Raw genomic sequence first — 24,506 nt, 5'->3', positions numbered from 1 at the left:
AAGCATCGAAAGTGTCGCAACACGGGATGGATTTGACCTTTTTATGTCATTTATGTAATTGTCAAAATCCTTCCATGTGATAACCAGCAGCGCAACCACAAGTGCCTAGCACTAAGCGTATCCCAACATACGTATCACGTTAATAGGATTGACCTAACAGAGGACGAGCAAGAGAGTCACCTCGAGAAAGTTGAGCGAGGCCCTGGCTGCCTCGTCATTCTCGGCTCTGCGCTTCAGGTCGGTCTGATACTCGGCACAAGTCATGTCCTTGTGGATGGCCTCGCAGCGCAGGCAGTTTCGCTGTGAGCACACAGGGCAGTCGAAGACCTCGACGTCACGCTCGTACAGGCACCAGGCCTTGCAGTCGGGAGTCTTGCAGTGGAAGGACGGCTCTTTGCTGGCGTTCTCGGCTTCGCGCAAGCCGCGCTCCTGCAGCGCTGCGTAGTCCTCCACTGACAGGCACTAGAACGGAATGAACACACCTCTGCAGTGCATCAGATGCTACGTGCACGTACGTTCGTGCTTACAATAAGGGAATGGGCGCCAAACTAAGAATATACCCAGTTTGTTTAACCTAAATGCCTTCAGAAAATGCGACCTCGAGCTCTAACAGGAAATTCAGTTTCACAGAAACACATTTGATAGGGTATATTCACGGCGGAAAAGCTTCCAGTGCCGACCAGTCGCTTAAAATGAAGGCATTTCGCCCACTACGAGGACCCTGTTGAATAAGGCAACATATATCGGGTTCTAAATGTCTTTGTTTCAAACGATTCGACGGCGCTCGAAGCTTTTCCGCCAAGGCCGTACAATACGTTCCAGACCATATACGAAACAAGTTTTAAGGCGAAAGCCTGTATTGCCTCATTGTTGCCGTCAGCAAAAGTGTCACGCTTTTATGGCGGCTCTGCTAGGTCGAGACGGGATGGCGTCATGGAGGTCTCGACCAATCACAGAGAACCACCACAGTATGCGCGAATCAGTGCTTATATGGCCATATGCCAATCGATGATTAATTGCTAATTAATGACTAATTAATTACCGACTGTTTAAATAATTACGAATCAATGACTAATAAATAATGATTACTAATTATTGACAACTGTGTAATTGATTAAATACTAATTAGTGCCGCGACCAACACAGTATGCGCGAATGCGTGCCTTATATGGCCATCATCATCATCAGCCTGATTATACCCACTGCAGGGCGAAGGCCTCTCCCACATTTCTCCACTTAACCCGGTTCTGTGCTACCTGCATACACTTGACCCCTGCGAACTTCTTAATCTCATCCGCCCACCTAACTTTCTGCCGCCCCCTGCTACGCTTTCCTTCCCTCGGAATCCAGTTTGTTACCCTCAGCGACCATCGGTTATCCTCTCTTCGCACTACATGTCCTGCCCATGTCCATTTCTTCTTCTTAATTTCCACTAGAATGTCGGTAACTTGAGTTATTTCTCTGACCCACTCTGCACGCTTTCTATCTCTTAATGTTACCCCTACCATTTTTCGTTCCATAGCCCTCTGGGTTGTTCTCAACTTAAGTAGAACTCTCTTGGTTAGCCTCCATGTTTCAGCCTCATAGGTAAGTACAGGCAAGATGCAACTGTTGTATACTTTCCTCTTGAGCGATACCGGTAAGCTGGTAGTCATAATCTGCGAGTGCTTGCCAAATGCGCTCCATCCCAATCTTATTCTTCTTGCTATTGCCTTTTCATGTTCCGGATCTGCGGTTACTACCTGTCCTAAGTAGACATATTCGCCTACTACTTCCAGTATTTCGCTACCTAATGTAAACTGCTGTTCCTTCCCGAGGCTGTTGAACATTACCTTAGTCTTCTGCATATTGATTTTCAAGCCTACCTTTCTACTTTTTCTGTCTAGGTCATCAATAATTATTTGCAGTTACTCCCCCGAGTTGCTTAGCAAGGCAATGTCATCAGCAAATCGCAGATTACTGAGGTATTCTCCATCTACCCTTATCCCTAACTGCTCCCATTCCAAGTCTCTGAATACTTCCTCTAAACAAGCTGTGAATAGTACTGGGGAGATTGTGTCTCCTTGCCTAACACCTTTCTTTATGGGAATTTTGTTACTTTCTTTATGCAGAACTATGGTTGCTGTGCAGCCACTATATATATCTTCCAGCACTTTCACGTACGGCTCGTCTACCCCCTGATTTCGCAATGCCTGCATCACCGCCGAGGTTTGAACTGAGTCAAATGCTTTTTCGTAATCAATGAATGCTATGTATAAGGGCTGGTTATATTCCGAGCATTTTTCTATCACCTGATTGATGGTATGGATATGATCGATAGTAGAGTACCGTTTCCGAAACCCTGCTTGATCCTTCGCTTGATTGCAGTCTAAGGTTGTCCTGATTCTATTAGCGATTACCTTAGTAAATACCTTATACCTTATATGGCCATATGCCAATCAATTATCAATCACTAATTAATGCCAATGAAAAAATTATTAATTCATATTTAAATAATGACTACCAATTAGTGACATTTGCGTGATTAATTAATAATTTCTAATTAATGCCGCGCAACCATTAAAATCAACTACACAACAGTAAACGTAGAACAACTGCGAAGATACAAGGAGCGCGATCTCGTCGCTAATGAGCTGATGTCATCTCCCGAAATGCTTGCACCTGAGGAAAGGCGCAAACTTGGCGCAGCACTCAGGCTTTCGTCTTTCATCACTTTAGTCGCCAAAGTGTCCTCGAATTTTTTAAAAACCACCTTAGGCTTCAAACTTTCCGACGTGAATGTTTCAGTAATTACACCCGAACCCGGCAAACCCGTACGAGGTGTGGTTAGCCCATTGCAACCGACCAAAAGATATATTTTTCGCGGCTGTACGTATCACAGAGGCGGAGACAAACGGAGGAGCAATATGATTAACTCGAAGCGCGTACGGGAAGCAGTGGTCTGATTTGCTATGCGCTGGGAACTTCCGGGCAACAAGGCAAGCAAAAAAGGAACTTTGTGCGACGGCGATACTAGTCGCTTGCACAATGGCGCGTATGTTCACAACTTCACATGTGTGAGCTACCTTAATTTTCTACCATCCCGGGCAAAGAAACGGCCTTGACTTTTACCTGTGTACTAATGCGGCTGTTGCCATAAAGAGGCGGGCCCTCGAAAGTATGCTTGGCAGCAAATCGCTGTGGGAGCTGAGCCAATGAGGATTGTGGGTATTACTAATAAAATCCAACAGGGGCACGATAAACGCGGCTGTTATGCTAAGCTATAGAGAGGATAGCTAAGCGGGCGAGTTGGTGATACATTTTCAAAAAAAAAAAAAAAAACAGTGCGAACAAACGTGTATTCTTTCTTTCGTCCCCGTTTGTTCGCGCTGTTTTTTTGGAAAATAAGCTATATACGTTAGATGTCATGCGCTTCTAACCAACATGCAGGCTGGCTAAAGACGAAAAGTTGAGACATTGCAGTCGCAGAGAGTTGCCTTATGGACCGAAACCTAGAATGCAGCCTGAACGGTTCCCCGATCCCAGAGCAGAGATCGTTCTTACCGCTCTGAGGTCGCTGTCCAGGACGGGCATCTGGCAGTCTGCATCATCACTCTTGCAAGGGCACAGAACTTCTGTCACTGGAGAGTTCTTCGCGGTGTCAGCCAGGCACTGTCTGAACAGAGAATGCACGGGGAAAGTGAAGCTTAGGATAGAAGTCCTGAGCACGTAAGTAATGCGCTTGTTTTTCAGAGTTGGTATTTATGACCTAAGGTTGCTTTGCGCAATTGCTACCGATGAACGTAAACAATGAACTTCACTATGTTGCACAAGGGGTCAAGTGGATGCAGCTAGCACAGAACCGGGTTAAGTGGAGAAATATGGCAGAGGCCTTCGCCCTGCAGTGGGTATAGTCAGGCTGATGATGATGATGATGATGTTGCACAAACTGCAATATATTGCACGTGGTTAGCTTCTGTGTTGATGGTGTGGAATTTTCGTTTTTTATTTTATTTTGTAATCGAAACTTCCCAGCATCAGCCCTAAAACACACCAGACAAGAAAGAAGACAGAACTATACTGCTCATCCTGTCTTATTTCTCGTCTAGTGCGTTTCAGCGCTGTTTCCACACACACACACACACACACACACACACACACACACACACACACACACACACACACACACACACACACACACACACACACACACACACACACACACACACACACACACACACACACACACACACACACACACACACACACACACACACACACACACACACACACACACACACACACACACACACGCACACACACACACACACACACACACACGACTTATTACAGCTAGCTCGATTTTCGGTTTTCTCAAGATGCTAACAGAATGGAAACATATCCCACATTCTTCCACGGTAACAATGTTATCATGCGCGTTTAAAAACTGTCAGTCCCTGGAGGCGCGTACTTACTCACAAATCTGGTGGTGGCAGTTCCTGAGCACAATGCCCTTGCCGGGTTCAACTTCGACGAGACAAATGGGGCATTCAAACTCTTCAGACGTTTGTAAGCAGGGTTTCTCATAAAGCGCTATTTGCTCCTCGAGTCGCTTCATTTTTTCTTTGCGATCCTTGTGGGAAAAAAATGCGGACTATTAAAAGCTGAAACTGCTCAAATACAAGCAAGAGTGCCAAAGCAAAAGCAAGAGGGCACCAAGAGGGTATTTCTGAGGTCAAAGAAAAATCTGACGACACTGGCCAATATCGAGTCCATCTTCCCGAAAAAAAAAATATATATATATAGAATATGTAGCACCAGATATATGGGTGAATAAAATCAGCATGCGCATTTACACTCTCAACTTGTACACTAGGCCGATGGAGAACGCATAGCGGGCTGACGGGTGCCCCACTCCGCCCATGAATGCATCTCCAAAACAAATTCGGCTGGGCTGTGTCCTCCTTGTGTCTCTTTCTCTCCTCCCCCCCCCCCCCCCCCATCTCCTTTTTTTCCCCCGGCTAGACAGAGTATAGCGTACTAGAATGCTTTCCAGTGGCGCGAACGACGACACACGGGCACGCCGTTTTTCATTGATGCCGCCAGATGGCGCCCCTGCAACATCTACTAGTCGACTTTTCAATGTTTTCTTGCAATAGTGCGACATAGTACCGATGCTTTTATGCGCCTATTCAGTAAAAGTGCTGAGTTTTCCCTCTGCCAGCGTATGTGGACCTCCACCCATAGTAGAAGGCGTTTCATTCGACATTATTCGTGTTTTCGCCATTGCACTAGGGTGAAAGCGCTATTTCGCTGGCGTCTGCTACATCTCATGCGGGACGAGTTATCGCGCCCTGGAAATCAATACGGCACATTAATTTGTACGGGACAGGTATCTTTCTGAGTCCTGCAGAGCCCGCTTTATTACAGAGCCAACGCAACTGTCAGCAGCAGACTGGCAGCAGAGTGGACAGGAATCGTTCGCACGCACGGGTTCTCGCATCTCTCCAGCCACGTCGCAGTAACTTTCCTTTAGCCAATAATGATGATCATATTACACTGCACTATTCGGTATCCACTGGTAACCAGGAATACTCGCGTGATATCTGCTTAGCGTTAGGAAATTTGCCAACTGGTAAAGTGAGGAGCAGTTTTTCAGGCTGTTACATTTTTTTTTTTTTTTTGACAAAGTGGTCATGAAAAAAAATCCTACGCTTTGAAACGAATCATCCGGCGATATTCTGTGGCATCACCATTATTCTCTGTTCACAGCAGCAATATCTGTTATAAATCATCGCTGTAGTCCAGGCGGCTAAAATCCTTTCATCATCTCATATGCATAACATATGCAAAAAATACATACATGAGGAGGGCAGAGCAGTTTTGTTTAGATACGTCACAAGGCTTCTCCACTGCTGTTTTATTTCATTTGAGTGCATGGGACAAAAGCCATCAACAATGAATTGGAAATTATTGACTACACAAACAGTCCTAAGAGCATCGATCTGCTCATCGTCAGTTGCTTTGAAGCTTGACATTGCGCTGGTTATGCATTTTGTGAAAACGTGCATGCGGGTGGTTAAGCAGTGATTTCAGCTGCACCAATTTGACAGTGGTCAGAGCACCCAAGTTGGCAGGTTTGCTTGGCCAGTAGCATACTCAGTACAAGCTGTCTGCTTGAATTTAGGCTGAAGCAGGTTGTAAACACGTCATCAAGGTGAGCCACAAACTGGTATCACTCGAAGAGTACAAAAGGCCTCTGTTGTCCTTAAAATTAGTAAAATAAGATTAAAGCCTTTCTCACAGTTAGTCTTCAGAATGCATTTCCTATACAAGGCGTTTGAGGTAGGATTTGAGGTAGGATAGAGAGACCACAATTGTATACAGCTGCCAGCTTCATCCTATCCGACTCGCGAGGGGCCTGTCGGAATTATGAGCTGGGCTGGATAACGCCTACAGCACAAAGAATACTTCGGAGAGCAGCTCGTGATCAGGATCCCCAGACCCGATTTCCCATTTGGATAGGATAGGATAGGAAATACGTTAGTTTCTCTAGGAAGGTCTTGTGCTAGTAGCAGAAGAGGTCCATCTTCCGTCTTCTCACAGGGTCGGTGCCCCTATTCAAGGGCTCCGCTGAGCTTCGCTGCTCTCTGGGCGTGCTGGATTAGACCTAGTTGGCAATCCAAATCGCCGCTGGAGAGCCGGCTCTTCCACTGTTCCGCACTCGGGTCTTTACGAAAGCTATCGTTATTTCTACATTGCCACGTGATGTGGTATAACGAAGGTTTGCTACCACACCATGGGAAGGTGTCCCGATATTGTGAAGGGTAAATTTTGCTTAGGATATGCAGGTTAGGCAAGGCTGCATACTGTCGCCCTGGCTATTTAACCTATATGCAGAGTGAATCATGAGGAAGGCCGGTCTGGACGAGTCTTCAGCTGGAGTGAAGATCGCTGGAAAACGCATCAACAACCTTAGATATGCGGATGATACCACTTTAATGGCAGAAAGTGAATTGGATCTCAAGAGACTTCTGATGCGCGTACAAGAAGAGAGTGAGAAGTTTGGGCTTAAACTGAACATTAAAAAGACGAAGATCATGGCGTCTTGCCCTATCAAGTCCTGGAGCATCAATGGACCAGAAGTGGAAGCTGTGACAGATTTTCTGTTCTTGGGCGCCAAGATTACCTCGGAAGGAGACTGCAGCCATGAAATTAGGAGACGCCTGCTTCTGGGAAAGAGAGCAATGGTTAGCCTTGACCGCCTAGTAAAGAGCAGAGACATTAGTCTGCCAACCAAGATCCGTATAACCCGTGCTATGGTCTTTCCAGTTGTGATGTATGGATGCGAGAGTTGGACTGTGAAAAAGGCTGACCGCCGAAGAATTGACGCGTTTGAATTGTGGTGCTGGCGAAGACTCTTAAGAGTTCCTTGGACTGCCAGAAGATCAAATCAGTCGATATTGTCGACCATAAACCCTGACTCCTCATTGGAGGGTCAAATTCTAAAGTTAAAGCTCAGCTACTTTGGTCATCTGATGAGAAGAGAGGAGTCGCTGGAGAAAGATTTGATGTTGGGAAAGGTTGAGGGTCGCCGGAGAAGGGGTAGGTAGCGAACGCGATGGTTAGATGGCATTCTCGAGGCATTGCAGATGAAGCTATGTGATGTTAAGAAGATAGTGAGAGACCGGAAAGCGTGGCGTGACATGGTCCATAGGGTCACGAAGAGTCGGACACGACTGAACGCCTGAACTGAACTGATGCAGGTTAGGGAATGTTCCTGTCTGCAGTCTTCGCCAGTACACTGCCTCTTGTTGTTTTAGATCCCGATGAGGCGGCGGATAGCGGATCCGTACCCCCTTTTAGTAGTTCAGAATGTCTGAGTACGTAGGGCCGACTCGCTCGGGTAGATCGTCCGATTGGGAGGAAGCTCGGCTCGTGTACCCTCAAGCTACCTGATCGGCGCGTTCGTTCCCCGCTATGTCGGTGTGTCCTGGCACCCAGTAGATGTTGTGTTTGACTTTTGATGGGGTCACGCTCTGGAGGAGCCTGAGCGCGGCGCGGCCTATGCGGCCGTTCATGTAGTTACGGCACGCTTCTCTCGAATCTGTAAGAATGGTAAGGGACGTGTTGCTTCGATACCCGGCTACCACCGCAAGAGCAACGGCCAGCTCCTCCCCTTCGGTTACCGTGCATTCCTTGACTGAGGCGCTAGCTAGTTCCTTTAGGGTGGAATCAATAGCTACCGCCACTGCGCTGTTATGCGAGCTTCCTGTATACGGAGCCGCGTCCGTGTATACCGTTGTGGATCTTGTAGCTAAATTTATTTGTACATACTTCGCCCGGGCTGCTCTACGGGCCATATGCAAGTTGGGGTCCATGTTCCGGGGAAGGGAGCTAACCTTTAGCGTCTGGCGAATTGCGTCCGGTATGCTCACAGTACGATTCTCGATTTCCGCAGTTGCACCTAGCCCCAGTCGCCTAAGAAGCGAGCGCCCCGTAGGAGTCTGCTGGAGCCTGGCTATCTGCGTGACCAGTTGGGCTTCTTTGATCTCTTCGAAGGTGATGTGAACGCCAAGAGCTAGTAGGTTTGCGTTAGAGGTGCTCATTGGTAGGTGCAGGGCTGTCTTGTAAGCTTTGCGGATGATAATATCTGCACTTTCCACTTCTCCTTTGTTGAGGTTGAAATACGGGAGGGCGTAGCCCACGCGACTGAGTACCATGGCTCTGAACCAGGCGCAGGGTATCCCCCTCTCGCATACCGCTCCGCTTCTGCGACACACGCGTGATCATCCTGGCGACCTGAGTGGTCGATTTCTTGAGAAGGCCCAGCGTATGGCGCATCGCTGATTGCTCTGAAGCTCATTTGGACTCCAGACCACCAGGGCCTACCAGGGAATGAGGCCGCCAACTCGGCCGCCCACGCACTCATTAACCGGGACCCCGACGTAGACCCTACCGATCTGGACCAGGACACTTATCCTCTCTTAACTTCTCAAGAAATCTGTGCCTATTACCGCGACTCGCACCGTCAGTACCCGGCTCCTGTCAGGGGGCTAGGGAAAGCGGGCGAAAGAATACTTCTTAGACTTTTTACTAAAACTCTACTGTGCCCGGCAGTACTCAAACATTTCGACCCTTCCTTTTCTGGCCTCTGCCCTTTCTGTGGAGAGGTGGATGACACCTTTCACATGGTCTGAGCATGAACCCCTTCCCCTACCCGAGAGGACTGGGAGGCGGCCCTGCTCGGCTGCCTGGATCTAGCGGAACAGGCGCTGGTCCAGTGGGCTCGTGTGGCGGCCCAGACTAATGGAGTTCCGGAATAAGGGACTCCACCTAGTATTGTAAGGGGAGCGGCCCACAGGGGCGGCTCTCCAAGCAACCTCTCCTTTTGTATTAAATGCTTACCACCACCACCACCACCACCACCACCACCACCACCACCACCACCACCACCACCAGCCAACTGGCTCACCCCAGGCAATTTTTTTTTTATTTTGAAGTTAATTAGTAATTATGTTTTCTAATTTACTAACTATTGCCTTTAGACAATAACTGGGTTTGCAGAATTTGAGAGCGTCTTCTAAAACCTCCATTCCATTTATTTCCGATAAAGAAAGCCTCATTGTTTTTCCAAGCTCTAAAGAAAGCCCGCGAAACACAAAAATATAGCGCCTGTATAGCCTGTATAGCGCTGAGACTTGGCTGTTGAGTCACGGCCGCAGCTAATTTCTGTCACTCAAACCATGCACAGTTGAGAGCACCACAATATCGTAGCGCATGAATGCATCAGTCACGTGATATTTTCTTTTTTTTATTTCGCGGGCTTTCTATAGAGGTGGGAAAAACGATGCACGTGAGGTTTTCTTTATCGGGAATAAATGAAATGGGGGTTTCAGAAGGTCCTCCCCAACTTTGCAAATCACATTTATTAAATTTAAAGGAAGCAAGCGACCAGGCATGCTTGATAGCGAAGGAAGGACAGGCGTGCGCAACGTGTGCTTCAGACGCAGTTTGCGGTAGTCTCGTCATCGGGAGCAATAGCGGCAGGTGGCGCAGCAATGCAATTTTCCGTCACTCTGCCACGCGCTGCAGATCCCGCAAAACTTTGCTGCGGACAGTGCGTCTTTCACGACAGGGCTTGTATAGTTAGGGTGTAATTATGGACATTTAACTTGATTTATTTTCTCTCGAGAGCTGTAGCATTCAAGTTCCTGGCGTAAATTTATCTTATGAGAGTGAGGTTGCATCTAAAGGGACATCGATCATGGTGCGGGCTTTAAAAAACTGCCACCGCGCTACTTCCACGTCGACTCGCGAGGCAAATCTTGTGCTCCCGCTTCCAAAGGAGTTTCTAAAATCGTCAGGTAAGCGAGCAAATGGTAGACCTTATATGTTCATACGGTGAAATGGTGCGAAAAGGGGTTAGTTCCATGTGGCGGCATGCTTGCGCCAACAGGAAGAAGTGCCGGTGAAGAGCTCGTCTGGACAGCACATTAGGCCCACAGGATGACAGCTCAGGGCATTTAATATCGCCTTGCTTGTAAGAGAGCACTTCTAAAGCTCAACAAAAACCACTTAAGGGAAAACACGGTGAAAAAATCGCAAATTTGGGATAAAAAGTTCGTTTTTGGATTTTTAAGGGTTACGACTTTTAGACCAATAAAGAACCTCTCGGCAAAACTTTATTCGCGGGAGTGCTCTATAAACGCAGGAATTCTCGTTCACTGAAAGGTCGTCGACACCTGCGAGTTCTATTGGGCCCAAGGAAGCTGCCCGCAAGCGCCATTTTTCAAGCGCACACGCGGTACGTATATTCGGCTTAGCGCACAGCGTGTGTATACCCTTGCCGGAAGCATCATTCCTTCCCTTTTCCACCAAGCAAGCGCGCGGAGCGAGACGTGCTAAAAAATTGAAGAACAGGCACGAAAATCGGACAACGGTGAGCCCTGATTGGCTAGAAACCCTTGACCTGATATACGATTGATGCCGAAGTAGCACTTGGCGTTTCAAACGTCTTTTCGCGCCATGCATACGAGGGCTCGCTTTGTCAGACCACGTTTGATTGCATCTGGCGCTGAATTTAACCCCTTGTTTTTATGGTTTATTCAAGCCTACGTATTTGCGGAAAGAAGGCCCGCTACGATCGAAGTTCGCGTCGCTCAACGGCTTGCAGCACAGGCCGACCTCACTCTGTTTGCGCCTCTCAGAATACCTGTACAGATAGCTACAATACTGGCTGTTCAGTAAGGACCAAAGGAACTGAAAAGCGTCTGATTAACTGGGCCTCTGGCGCACAGACTGCCAAGATCACAGAGAATAACAACAAATTGTGTGCGGTGCGGGAGCGAGCAATAGCACTCCAGGGCACAAAAGTGGCCAGAAAAAAGCAACTTGAAGCCACTGCTGCCCAGCAGCATACATATGAAGAAGGACTACATATGCTGCAAGAGGTTTTCTTGACAGCTGGAGCTTAAGAAATAAAGTGGGGCGACTATCAATCTTTAAGTCCATTTCTAATTTTTTTTTTCTTTTCATTAAGCCTTCAGCTTAGTAAAGCTATCCTGTCGCCGTTACTTGATAATACTAGTAACGTAGGTGGCCTTATGGGGGAAATTTTTGTGAGGAACACAACTGTGCCCTAAGTCGGTTTATTTTTCTTTTCTTGATAAGAACAAGTTTTAAGAAATGGTGGTAATGAAGAAACCAATGTCACTCTTCATTCCTTTAATATATAGCAAAAGTAAGCAAATAATTTCACAGTAGTGTGCTATAAGCATTCATGAGGCAACATAATACAGAAAAATTGGGAAAACTACATTTATTTTCTGAACGATAATTTTCCAAAGCAAGCGCAGTAATCATTGTCGCATAGGTTGCATAACGACCTTTGTACTTACAGTAGCGTAATGAAACTTAGCAGAGATGGTCTCCACAGTTATATAAACTAGCCTTGCCAGATTCCGTGAAATCGAGCAGACGGTTCAAAAGTTCATTATTTTGGGTAACGTTCCCTCTTAAGGGACGGGAGTGCATGTTAAAACTTACCTCGAGCTTCCCAGTGTCCATGTCGAGTATAAGCTTCTGAATGTGCTGCTCACAGGTCATGTTTTCATGAATGGTGCGACAATCTGCGCAATTTTCACGCCGGCACAGTGGGCAGATGAAGAACTGTGTCCCTTTCTTTCTGCGGAAGGCGTGTGAGCATCGTTCGTCGAAACATTTAGAGTCGCACCAGTTGCTCTTCTTACCAAGCTTTTTAAAAACATCCCGCCGTACGTGCTGCGAGGGAGAAAAATGAGCACTGATTGTTTGATATACGTGGGAGAAATGGGCGGATGAGGGGTTCAGTATTTGGGTGAATAAATGTGTTAGAAGTCATTGAAATAAAACTTTATGCTAACTTGTCGAGCTGGTTGTTCAGAACTGGTAAGCAGCGAAGACAGAGCAAGAAATGCACACTCCTAAACGTGCGCTAGCTTTCAGCTCTTGATTCCTCACTAATATCAGGTATATTTCCACAATACAGACAAAAGCAAGAAAAAAGAAACAATCAGGATAACTGACACACACAGATGCCGCTCAGTTCTTCGTTGACCGCTGACAGTCTAAGAACATGAGCTCTTCTCTAGATATAGTTTGAACGACGTCATCTTCGCCTATCTGTTTTCTGCACGTGCAATCTTCATCACCCTGATGACCTCCCTAATCCATTCACCATTTTTACGGACGACTACCAACAAAGCGAGCAAGGGCTAAGTAGGAGCCTCAGTCCACCAGCCAATATTTCGACAAGAGGACCTTTCTTCATCTAGACAAAGCGTACCATTTTATTTTGTGTTCTCACGAATTCCATTTCAATGTCTTCTATCTACCATGGATCCTTTAACCTACGCAAGAATGCCATAGAACACGTCCGTCGCCTAGAGTGAATCGCTCACGGAGAGCAGTGCAGGCCAAGGTGAAGCTGGTTGCCCCCCATTACCATTACAGTAATGCCACTTTAACCTCCTGTTTCGCACATGGTTGGTTATGGGGTTTAACATCCGAAAGCGATTCAGGCTATGAGAGACGCCGTAGTAGAGGGCTCCGGAAATTTAGACCACCTGGGGTTCTTTAACATGAACTGACATCGCACAGCACACGGATGCCTTGCTTTTCACCTGAGTCGACTATTTCGCATCTTCCTGTCAGTAAAATATACTTCCGTCCATAGACTACTACACACGGAAAGCAGATGCGTAAACAGCTGGTTTAAGGCTCATAACTGCTATGGTAATAAGGGTAGCCAAGGCTGTCTTAGCCTGACCCGCCGTTTGTGCTGGACTCAGCCTAACTAAACAATCGGAAACCAGCGCTTGTGTCGCTGTGTGCTTACCCCATCATATTTCGCGCTCTTTAAATGGCATTGTACTCGCAGAAGAATGACAAACTCAATTCAAAGGGCGCGTATTGCAGAATCTCGAGTATAAAGCGAATGTTAAAATAAAAAAAAAATAGTTGTGGTTTAGCTCAGGCTAACCTTAGTTGAATTGCGAAAGCAACGGCGGAAGCTTCTTTTGTCTGCCACATTACTCCCCTATTACGCCCTATCAGTTTAGGGTGCTACATCATTGGGGACACTTAAGCTCATAAGCTACCAGCCGACATGTAAAGTCACGCTTCAACCAAGCCGTATGGACGTGCCTGCGTGTTGTAGAGGTAACGAGAATGCAAATGGTTCTGGCAGGCTGATTCTGATATCCCCCTCCCATATGAAAGGAGCGACCTGAGTTGGCAGCTCCTGCCCGTGGCATTGGGGTAACGTGAATTCAAATGTCACGGCAGGTTGATTTTTTTTTTATGAGGCGACCGTAACTACGTCCCTTCACTGCGTACGTACGCCCCTTCACGCCTCTTCACAACGTAGCTGCGGCCACCCGAGGTCTCGCTTTGGCTGCCGTAGTGTTGCTTTCGCATTAACAAAAATGAAAGAAGGACAAAACGGAGCCTGCGGGGCCTCACTTCGCACGCAAGCAAAGATGTATACAATATACATTGACGCCAGTTTCTAACATAGCATCATAAGCATGCGACACGCAGTTAAAAACACTGATCAACCATAGAGCTAGGCCATCTTCTAATGCTACCAAATTATAAGTACATAAGCTCACGCGGTAATATATGCCACACAAGAAGACTTTCTACTTACCATACGCCAAGCACTAACAGACGTATACGTACGTACATACCACTTGCGGAAATGCCATTCGCAACAAATAACGCAGGCTACTGCAAACCCACTAACGTCATATTTTGATAGAATCACAAATCCGCAATCCGAACAGTACAATCGCCCTGCGATGGATACCTGGTTATGTTGAAATCGATTGTAGTGAGTTCATCAATTGGGCTGCAAAAATAAGATCTCGACAACCTTCACGATGTGGCCTAAAATCAAGGTTTACGTGCAAGATACCGCCTACAGCTTGTTCCGCCGAAAAGCGGCCGCCGCCGTAAAAGGCGGTAGGGAAAAATCCTGATTGGGCGACAGCGTCATGCCGTCCTAACCACGTGGTCCTAACACAAGACCTCGCGCGGAAATTTTCAAACACTGCACATTCAAATGAAGCTAATGAATACGGCGAGGTACAAACGAAGCCAGAATTGGCGAGTATCGAGGTTCATGTAATGGAGGTATTCCAGAAATTGGATGTCATTTAATAAGATAAATATGTTTCCATTGAGTTCGAATCCAGGCCCTCTGTATGCTGGGCGCGCACGCAACGCATAGTCCACTAAGAGCCGTTGGTACCAAGCCTGCATGTTAGAGGGGCACCTAGCGAACGCACTGTGCTGCTTTTGACTTACTAACGTGCCTTTAGGATGTCTGCGGCAACATTAGGTTTCTTAATTTGATTAATTCAAACATAATTATATAAATAATAATTTAGACAATTCACAAATGAAAAAGCCTATAATTGTTCCAACGAGAAAAAAAGAGAAGCTCCGATGTTTTGGCGGACACTTCATGGTAGGAAACGCTTGCATGCTTCAAAGAGAAGCTTCTTCGTAGATAAATCACACTACTGCACGGTCTGAGATGGAAGTATAGCTGGGCTTCAGATAAAGAAAATGATTGACACAGTCTGCGTGGTACGGCGGCTGGGCGGGGGCTGCTTCCAGCTTACGCTCCATACGTTCTCGCTCGAGCGCGGCCCTTTTTACACGGACTTCGTGCGAGACGTGAGTTCAAGATCCGCCCTCCATGTATTGCCGCCAGCGCTGCTCTCTTCTCCCCTCGAACCTAGGCACAAGGCTGTACCGTGGATCAGCTTCGCACTCGGCGACGAGAGCAACTTGGCCTTGTCTACGCCGACGTCACGCCTCCAGATTGTGGCACCCAGGCGGCGCCGTATCACCCGAATCCCTGCGGGACAGCAGCAGCTGCCAAAACTATACGTGCACTGCTTTTCGGTTCGTTATTTTGTTTTACGGTTCGTTACCTCAGATTTTCGGCCACTCGCCTGGGTGATGAAGAGACTGAGACCAGAATCTAGCAGAGTGATAGCAAGGATCTAGGGCAATAAACACTTTAGTCAGCGATAACATTTATCATGAGCGCGACGCAAGCCGCCACGCTTGGCGTCTTTCTTTTACTTACATTTCTCTGTCAGTGACAGAGTCCCTCCATATGCAACCCCTACTTCACTTTTTTCTGCTATCACCTTCTGTACCTTTATTTCCTAGTCGGCTCGAGAGTTGAGCTTGGACGGACTTCTGCCATGCGACGGCTGAGGTACACTCCGTAAAACGGCTCACACCTCAAAAGTGGTCGAAGACAACACGAGAGGTTACTCCTTTTGTTGGGGGCTTACTTGCTCGATTTCTTTTTCCCGTAGACGACCCGAGCATGGCTGTGAACTCGCCGCCTTTGCTGGACAGGACACGCTTCCGTATACTGTGGAATTTTGAACAGATTTCTGGATGCATTTCCTGGGAACGCGCAAAAAAGTAAAAGAGAAAACACACAGAGCAAGTAAACAATCACCCCATACAACCCTCTAAAAAGTGACAAAATTCAAAGCGCCTCCTTCATGACACTCATGTAGCTACCCATGCTGTAAGGTTTAACTCGGGAACAGGCTGTTTTGCCATGACTTTGCAACTTCCCTTCCGACTTCGGATGGCAACTCTGACAAACAGCGCTCGGCGCCTCAACATATCGTTTCTGCATTTTTCTCTGCATAGCCCCTTCGCGCTTCTAGGTATCTTCTTTCTGTAAGCATGCACTCAAAAAATATATCCACGGAAACGGCAAAAGCCGACTGCAAGGTGAGGTCCGCACTCATCACGAATCTAGAGGATGAGAGCGACGCAGATATGTTCGGATACAGAGATGTCCACGCGCGTAGGGGTTCGAAATTTCGTGTTTTTAACGCAAACGCATTACTGGGCCCCCTGCATTAGACGAAACTTCGTCGGTGAACGCTGTTATAGTTAAGGCCGCGATGGTCCCTAAATTATGACGCATCCAGCATTCATCGGGTGCAGTACATACAGGTAACACAAGACATACGGCCGATCAAGGCGCACGCGATGCGTCAAAGCCAAGTGAGCCAGATGGCATGGTGTTACCACGCTGCATAGATGGTGGTTTGCTTTGGCTGACAGACTTGAACAGGGGGCTGCGAATCAGGCTGTGATGAACGCATATTGGAGGGCTGCTGAAATTTCGACGCAGTTCTTAACCTGCGCTGACATCGCACGGGCGCCTTGGTTTTTCGGATCTATCGAAAAGCGGCCGCCAGGGCCGCGGGATTCGATCCCGCATCCTTGGACACAGCAGTCGAGCGTCATATAACCAATGCGGTGGTGCGCTGCATAGATGAAAGATCGCGGCGAGTGTCGCCACCAAGTTACGAGGACGCGACCAAAACGGGTATAGTGGCGAGTCTTTCGCTGGGATGGAAAGCGAAGCGTACACGTATACTTGGGCTGCACGTTACCGTCCTCGAAAGTACGCAGACGAGGAAAAGGCAGCACGCAAACAGAAGATCGAGTTCGTCGTGTAAAGAAAGCTGGACTCTCAAATAATAATGTTTTCGCAAGCCCACGCGTTAGCAGTCCTAAGCATCTATATCAAACGCTTTTCTTGGCTTTTTTCAGAATAGCAGCGATTTCCACAAGGCTAGCCTTGCACATTGCTTCGTCTGCAATTGAATGCGCATCAGGATTACAATATTTAGCGCTAAGAATATTAGGACTGCCGGAGAAGTATAGCGCACGCGTGTATTATGAAACTGAAAACTCTTTGGCTCTGGGCTTGTTTTTTCTTTCATTATTTTGCCCAAACAAAATGCAGAGTAGCGGGCCCTTTCATTCGGAAGAACTTACCTGCACAAAGCGTGCTCGCACTCTTCGGCTATGTGCTCAGATTCAGGACATCCACACGCGTCGCAGGGAAGCACCCCCTCTTCCTGTAGCGAACAGAAGGAAATACATATTAAACTGTTCCTCTTGCTATTACCGCTCAAAGAGATGGAAAAGAAACGATGGTGGCCTCCGTACGAGGCTCACCTTGACGATCCTGGTTTGGGTATATGCCCTTTGCTGCGTGCATGATCGCTAAGAGTTCCTTAAATTGCGCCTTTATTGCCTCACGTATATATAACCAGTAGCAAACAATCGTAAGCTACGGAATTATATTAAAAACCACCCGACATAGATATAAAGCATTCTTAAATAGTTTTTGAGCCTTTAAGCATCTCTAAGAGTGCTCTGTAACCAACTAGCCCAGCAGTAAATTCTCGTAGACCACAGATACCAATCCCCGCTTTAGAATTAAGCCATACGAACACTGCATGCCTGCATGACCTGCAGGAGTAGCGTGTCTGACTCGCTTTGCGCCAGAGAAGATGTGCTCTAATTCCTCAGTGTTCGCACCCTCTCCCCCGTAGTCTCACTCACGAGGACGAGGAGGTATCCCTGCATCGGATTCGGTCAGGAGCTGCTCTGACTACTTTTGTGCGTCATCGGTGACGTGACACATGGCTGGAAGCGACTAAAAAATTCCTCCATCTGTTGCGCTTCACCGCAACTGTGTAATGCGAAAAAGTTTTTGTTGGCTTGCCCAGCTACGGCTTCTGTGAGACAATGCTTCTCAAGGAAAGTCAGCCTACGGTGGGACAACCGCAAGTGGACACTAGCTTTATCGGGAGTTTGCACATTTTTAAGCGAGACCAGCCTACACTTCCTTCTTCTACATCCCCTATCCATTTGTCGGTATGCCTAGTGACAAATATCTCGAATTAATAAAGAGATTTGGGATATCAAGATCACCGGTAATTCAGATCCACCTCAAAAAGAGCTTACGTAGCTCCTACCAACTTGGTCCTGCCTGCCAACTACAACCTGCCAGAAGCCTGGTCCCGATTTTTCACTCACAACTCCGACGCGGGATTTTCTGGAGAACAGGAGTTCTAAACCTATCACTCACCGGTGTGGTGAGCGCTACTACTGTATTTGTTCTGCTTTTTAAATCAACCGCACCTCGCACTTCGGCGCGTCAAAGGATGCCCTCAGAAATGGCGCGAGGCATTGGTTTGTCGCGCCCTCATACCTGCATGTGTGAAGTGCGATGTTTTGCCGCCAATATTGAGACATGCTGTAGTATTTTGAAATACATGTATGTACTTTGGCAGAAGGAATGACGGCTGTGACGAAATATGGCCCTTGCAAATGCAGGACACCTTTAGAAAAAGAAACGGCCGCTTACTCGCAAATGCAACAGACCTATAAGAGGAGGGCACTTCTCCGAAAGAGAGAAAGAAACACAAATGCCACGATGTCCTTATCGCCCCTCTCTTTGAAAGGCGCCCGTGTTTCTACTATCATCTAAAATTTACCGGAATGTGCTCGCGAGTCCGCGGGAGGAAAGGCTGTACTCTTCATTTATCCATCTACCTACATTGCGCCCAGAGAGCATTATAGCAGGGGGGTATATTACAAAAAGTGACATGTAAGAACAAGGTACAGTCATTAAGACAATCATCAAGAGCGGTAAGACTTCAACGTAGAAGCGAAACAATAAAGTGAGGATAAGGGGAAAAAGTAAACGAACCCAACACTGACAACTTACCAGCAAAATACTATGAAAAAAAACAAAAAACGCAGTAATGCAGGAATACAAAAGTGATACGTAAAATGAAGCATAATAGTCAAAGCAATCAGCCAGAACGGCAAGTCGTCAAGGTATGAAGGAAGCAGTCAACTGAAAAGACGGTCTGTGGGCACAGCAGACTCAACCCAAACTAGCCAGCAGCATACTAAAAGCAGAAAAGCCTACACTGAAGCAAGCAGGTGCTGCAACAGTAGAACTGGAAGAGTGTCGTCAGCCGCCGAGACTACACATTCTGATAGTTTGTTCCATTGTTTTATTGTTTGTGAAAAAAAAAAAAAGACGATTGGTACACAGTTGTGCGGCAGGCTATTTCATGAATTTTGCAACTGTGGTCTCTCCTGGCGGAGATAAACGTACGCGGTTTTAAATAGACATTGCGATCAACTGAGACCTCCCCCCCCCCCCCCCCCCTCCTATTTGCATTCAACAGCTATTTGCATTTTTGAGGCACGCTGCAGGACAACTGTAGCGCCACTTAGGCAGTGCAGGTTCCCTATTCGCTTCGCTCACGAGTTGACAAAAAAGGGAACACATTCTTAGTGTGAAAGATGCTGCATTGGCCTGAAAGAAAGGAATCACTGCTGGTTGTTATCGTCACGTGCCGGTGACAATGCCGTGGTCACAAAAGAGCACACAGGCGTAAGCCCTGAAAGAACCCTTTATTGGGCTGACTTGCGCCCTCAAATTAACTAGTTAACTCAACAACTCGGCGGCGGCGATAGCAGCAGCGTGCTCGCTGGTCGTCGAATAAAGAATGCTGGTTGCAGACGTCGATGCTCAATCTAAAGGCGGCTAAGAAATATCTACATAAAGCCGCAAACTGTTACTAGCACAACCTGGAACATTGCAGAAGCATACGCGAGTGGTCGGAATCTTCGAGACACATCGCTGCGCATCTTGCGCGATAGAGAAGCTGATAAAGGTGCGTCTGGCGACAAAGAGCATGCAGAACTGACCTGTGTGCCAGAATCGGAGTGATAAGGCCGGTTTCCGGCGCCGCAAAGAAAGATTTGAATGGTTTGCAGCGTATGCAAGGTTACTCTACCAGGACATTTTTGCAATGCGGCACTTAGATGAATAGTCACTCTTGCAAATGAACGTATATTACATGAGACAAGCGCCAGGGAAATGACATGCATCAACGAAATTATGAACAAATGCACACGGCAACACAATCTTGTATGCCAGATTTGTGCAAATTTGGAATAATGATGATGCCTTAGTATACCTACTGACTCAGCGCCCTCAATTGGAGACTAGTGGCAGGCATTGCAAACGGCACCACCTTTTTCTATGGGGAACTGCCGCCGCATGGCACACTAGTCAGCAGTGCTACCGAACACGTTGATATGGGAATTATTCACATCGTTCATGAGTTGACAATAAAAATCGAGGACACTTTGGCGACTAAAGTGATGAAAGGCTAAAGCCTGAGTGCTGCATTCTGTTACGTGACTGTTGCGCATGTAGCGATGAATGCTGCTACGACTAAAGCCAGCGACTATTCTTTCACATTTTGCAAGTGCATTTTTTCAGTGAATTCTGCTTGACAGCGATGAGATCGCGCTCCTTGGATCTTCGCAGTTCTACGTTTACTGTTGTGTGGTCGATTTAACCGCGTGCGCGACTATAATTAGTAATGGTTGAATTACGTAACTGTCGCTAACCAGTGCTTAATTATTAATTAGCCATTAATTACTGATTAATTGATTACGCGACCATCGCTATTAAGTAACTATCTATTAGTCCCTAATTAATCGTTATTAGTAATTAGCATTTGATTTATAATTATCACTTGATTTATAATTAGCACTTTATTAGTGATTAACTGATTGATTAGTCAGTATTAATAATTGACCATTGATTTGCATATGGCCATGTAAGGCACGCATTCGCGCATACTGTGGTCGTTCTCTGATTGGTCGAGACCTCCATGACGTCATCTCGTCTCGAGCAATCAGAGCCGCCGCAATAGCGTGACACTTTTGCTGACGCCGACGATGAGGCAATGAAGGCTCTCGCCTCAAAGGAAACACATTCGTAGTGTGAAAGATGCTGCATTGGTCTGAAAGAAAGAAATCACCGCTGATTGTTTTAAATTCTCAGTTCAGTCGTGTTCGACTCTCCGTGACCCCATGGACCATATCACGCCACCATTTCCGATCTCACACTATCTTTCAAACATCACATAACTTCATCTGCAGCGCCTCGAGGATGCCATCTAGCCACTGCGTTCGCTGCCTACCCCTTCTTCGGTGACCCTCAACCTTTCCCAACATCAAATCTTTCTCCAGCGACTCCTCTCTTCTCATCAGATGACCAAAGTAGCTGAGTTTTAACTTTAGAATTTGACCCTCCAATGAGCAGTCAGGGTTTATGGTCGACAATATTGACTGATTTGATCTTCTGGCCGTCCAGGAACTCTCAAGAGTCTACGCCAGCACCACAATTCAAACGCGTCAGTTCTTCGGCGGTCAGCCTTCTCCACAGTCCCACTCTGGCATCCATACATCACAACTGGAAAGACCATAGCACGAGTTATACGGATCTTGGTTGGCAGTCTAATGTCTCTGCTCTTTACTAGGCGATCAAGGCTAGCCATGGCTAGGGTGGCTAGAACTTTTTGAGGTGTGCAAAGCGGCCGGCGAAAGCTGCCCCCAAAGCGCGCCGATGCCGCGTGGGGGCGCTGAAGACAGCGGCGCCGTCAGAGCAAGCAGCCCGGCGCATTGCTGCAGTATCGTTGTGCACGTGGTAAGAACGCATCGCACGCGCTGCTTTTTGCGTTCTGAAATTTTTTGGTTATTTTGTTGTCGGCTCGGCTTTTAGAATGCCACCAACAGCAAAAAAAAAAAAAAAAGAAGACACAGCGCTGGTGCTTCGTGCCTGGATGCAATTCTGGGTAAAAAGTGTCCCTCTTCCGAGCTCCAAATTCGGAAGAGTTATTCGCCAAATGGACCAACGCCATTCCCAGGGCTGATAAGCAACTGGAAGAGAATTCTGCTGTGTGCGAGAAGCATTTTGGCCAATGATCACCCGACTCCGGCCCAGTTCATTGTCATCATGAGGTATTACTAATCTTGCTGTTTTTCTGCCATATTCAGTTTGTTACCTTGCATGCATCATATACACTGCATATTTAAATTGTTTACACTTGGCTTCAAAGATGAGTTACTATTCCGTGCTTACTTTCAGGTGCCTCAGTTTCTATAGTCTTGCCAGAAGTCCCAAAGGAGGCAATGTGCCTGATGGCGTGGTTGAGTCATTGTTATCTGTAGAGGAACTACTGAATGAGACCGACGGTGGAGAGCAAGAAGAAGAAAGCCACTCCAATGCGATGCAGCTGAAGTGTCTGTGGACCATGCTTCCTACTCAGCTGAACGAAGTGATGCCCGCCTTATATATTATATCGCTGGCTATGTGGCAAGGAAACGTGTGTTGTCTGTCGACTGTGAGGACTGCAAGGATGCTTGCCTAATGAAGAAAGACGTGCCCAGCTCCGATTTGCCCGCAGAAGCATCGATGCTGTGGGACCTTGGCGGGCTTTTGTATCCCACACACTCCCTGTACAACCTTATTATGACACTAGAGAACAGAATTACTAGCTTTTTCAGCAGAACTTGTCTCCACGCTAAGTCGGTGACTGACATGTGGAAAATGATTGGCCAAACAACAAAAATAGGCTGCCCCCAGCACTCACCTACTCTGACGAATTCTGTAGTTAAATTTTACTGCTTAACCCGGGTTCACTTCTTTTTGAAAGGGGTAAATGAAAAGGAAGATGAAAGGAAATCCAAGAGAGTGAAGCCATGCGTGCTTTAGCGGGCTGCAGAATAAGGGAAAACTGCCACACTTCATTCTCTAAACACCTGAAGTCTTTTTGGGGTACCATCATGTACACATGCCGGCGACCGTATTTTCACATAATGATAGATTTAATAAACAAGTATTCTGTCAGAAACACGTCTTTTTCTGTTTTGCTGGGTAAGTGCACTCATCTCTTTTTTTTTTATGCTCCACGAGCTACATTTCCTTGGAGCATTTCTTAGAAGAGGGAATTCAAAAACGTTCGATTGCTCAGATTACAAAGCATTTAAAAGAACTCAATGGGGCGAAAAATTAATCTTAAGCCCTCCAGTACAATTTTGCCATTTCCTTTTGGCCTCGGCAAGAAAAACCCCACTAATTCTTTCACGATACAAACGCACTGCGCGACACAGAGTAGTCTTGCCATGTAATCATCTAAAGAGCAAAAGAAAAGCATGCAACACCTTCCGCATATGTTGAAATTTTCCTCACCGTATTAGCGCGAATTTGCATGCTCTGTTTACATCACATGAGCTTGAAATTGAAGCTCTTAAGAGGCAGATTGTTATTAGCTTCTAGTCGACATGTGGACTTCGAAGAAAACCACCGCAGGAGGCAAAGGTGGTGATAATAAACAAAAATGCCACACATTGTTGAGGAAGCCGAGATGAAAGCAAATGAATTAAAATCTGAAGGCATTAGGAGCGAATCACCCTAGCAGCGCGGAGAAGGATGGGCGTTCTAGAAAGGTGTCTGAGGGTCTGTGTCAGCTACTTTTCATGCCAGCACACAAATTGAACCTTATGAGTGGTCCAGCTGCCGTTAAATTAAACCTCCGCAAATTTATGCCGAAAAAAAAAATTGATTCTCGCAACTGCGTGTCGTCTGCTCTAGACAGAATGCCGTTCTGATTGGTGAATATTTCTTAACTCGGGCCTCATAATTGTTTTGTGTCGACAAACCACCGTCACCGAGCCATTTCTCACCTTCAGCGGCATTCTAAAGCCAAACCACGGTGCGCAAATCATGCAATTATGTGCAGTCCGCGCACTTGCCCCCATGCATGAGCAGCGACCGCGGATAGCCACCCTAACAGCGCCCTTAGCATCAGCGCCCCTGGCGGCATCGGTGAGCAGCGGTGCCATTTCCGGTAATGGAAACGCGCCGCGCTTTTCACACCTGAACAAGTTCTAGCCACCCTACCATGGCTCTCTTTCCCAGAAGCAGGCGTCTCCTAATTTCATGGCTGCAGTCACCTCCCGGGGTAATCTTGGAGCCCAACAGAAAATCTGTCACAGCTTCCACTTTTTGCCCCTTGATGCTCCAGGACTTGATAGGGCAAGACGGCACGATCTTTACCTTTTTAATGTTCAGTTTAAGCCTAAACTTCTCACACTCTTCTTGTACGCGCATCAGAAGTCTCTTGGGTTCCACTTCACTTTCTGCCATTAAAGTGGTATCATCCGCATATCTAAGGTTGTTGATACATTTTCCAGAATCTTCACTCCAGCCGACGACTCTTCCAGACCGGCTTTCCTCATGATGCACTCAGCATATAGGT

At 46.9% G+C, this 24,506-nt stretch overlaps 1 protein-coding gene across 3 annotated transcripts in view; it reads right to left on the bottom strand.

Moving 5' to 3' along the window:
• LOC146206265 (uncharacterized) overlaps window positions 1-24,506 on the bottom strand; it is a 77,722-nt gene that overhangs the window by 10,096 nt on the left and 43,120 nt on the right. For all 3 annotated transcript variants that reach the window (XM_084590882.1, XM_084590883.1, XM_084590884.1), the window contains exons 9-14: window positions 17,356-17,438; window positions 15,837-15,954; window positions 12,028-12,261; window positions 4,455-4,612; window positions 3,544-3,655; window positions 181-462 (exon numbers count right to left, since the gene is read on the bottom strand). In XM_084590882.1, the coding sequence (XP_084447008.1) occupies window positions 181-462; window positions 3,544-3,655; window positions 4,455-4,612; window positions 12,028-12,261; window positions 15,837-15,954; window positions 17,356-17,438 (987 nt within the window). The remainder of the gene's footprint in view (window positions 1-180; window positions 463-3,543; window positions 3,656-4,454; window positions 4,613-12,027; window positions 12,262-15,836; window positions 15,955-17,355; window positions 17,439-24,506) is intronic.

Source organism: Amblyomma maculatum, chromosome 1, assembly GCF_055883805.1.
Source record: "Amblyomma maculatum isolate TAMU_Amacu chromosome 1, ASM5588380v1, whole genome shotgun sequence".
In the NCBI taxonomy this organism is placed as follows: domain Eukaryota; kingdom Metazoa; phylum Arthropoda; class Arachnida; order Ixodida; family Ixodidae; genus Amblyomma; species Amblyomma maculatum.
The sequence above is the reverse complement of the archived record's forward strand: the minus strand, read 5'-3'. Positions and strand labels throughout refer to the sequence as shown.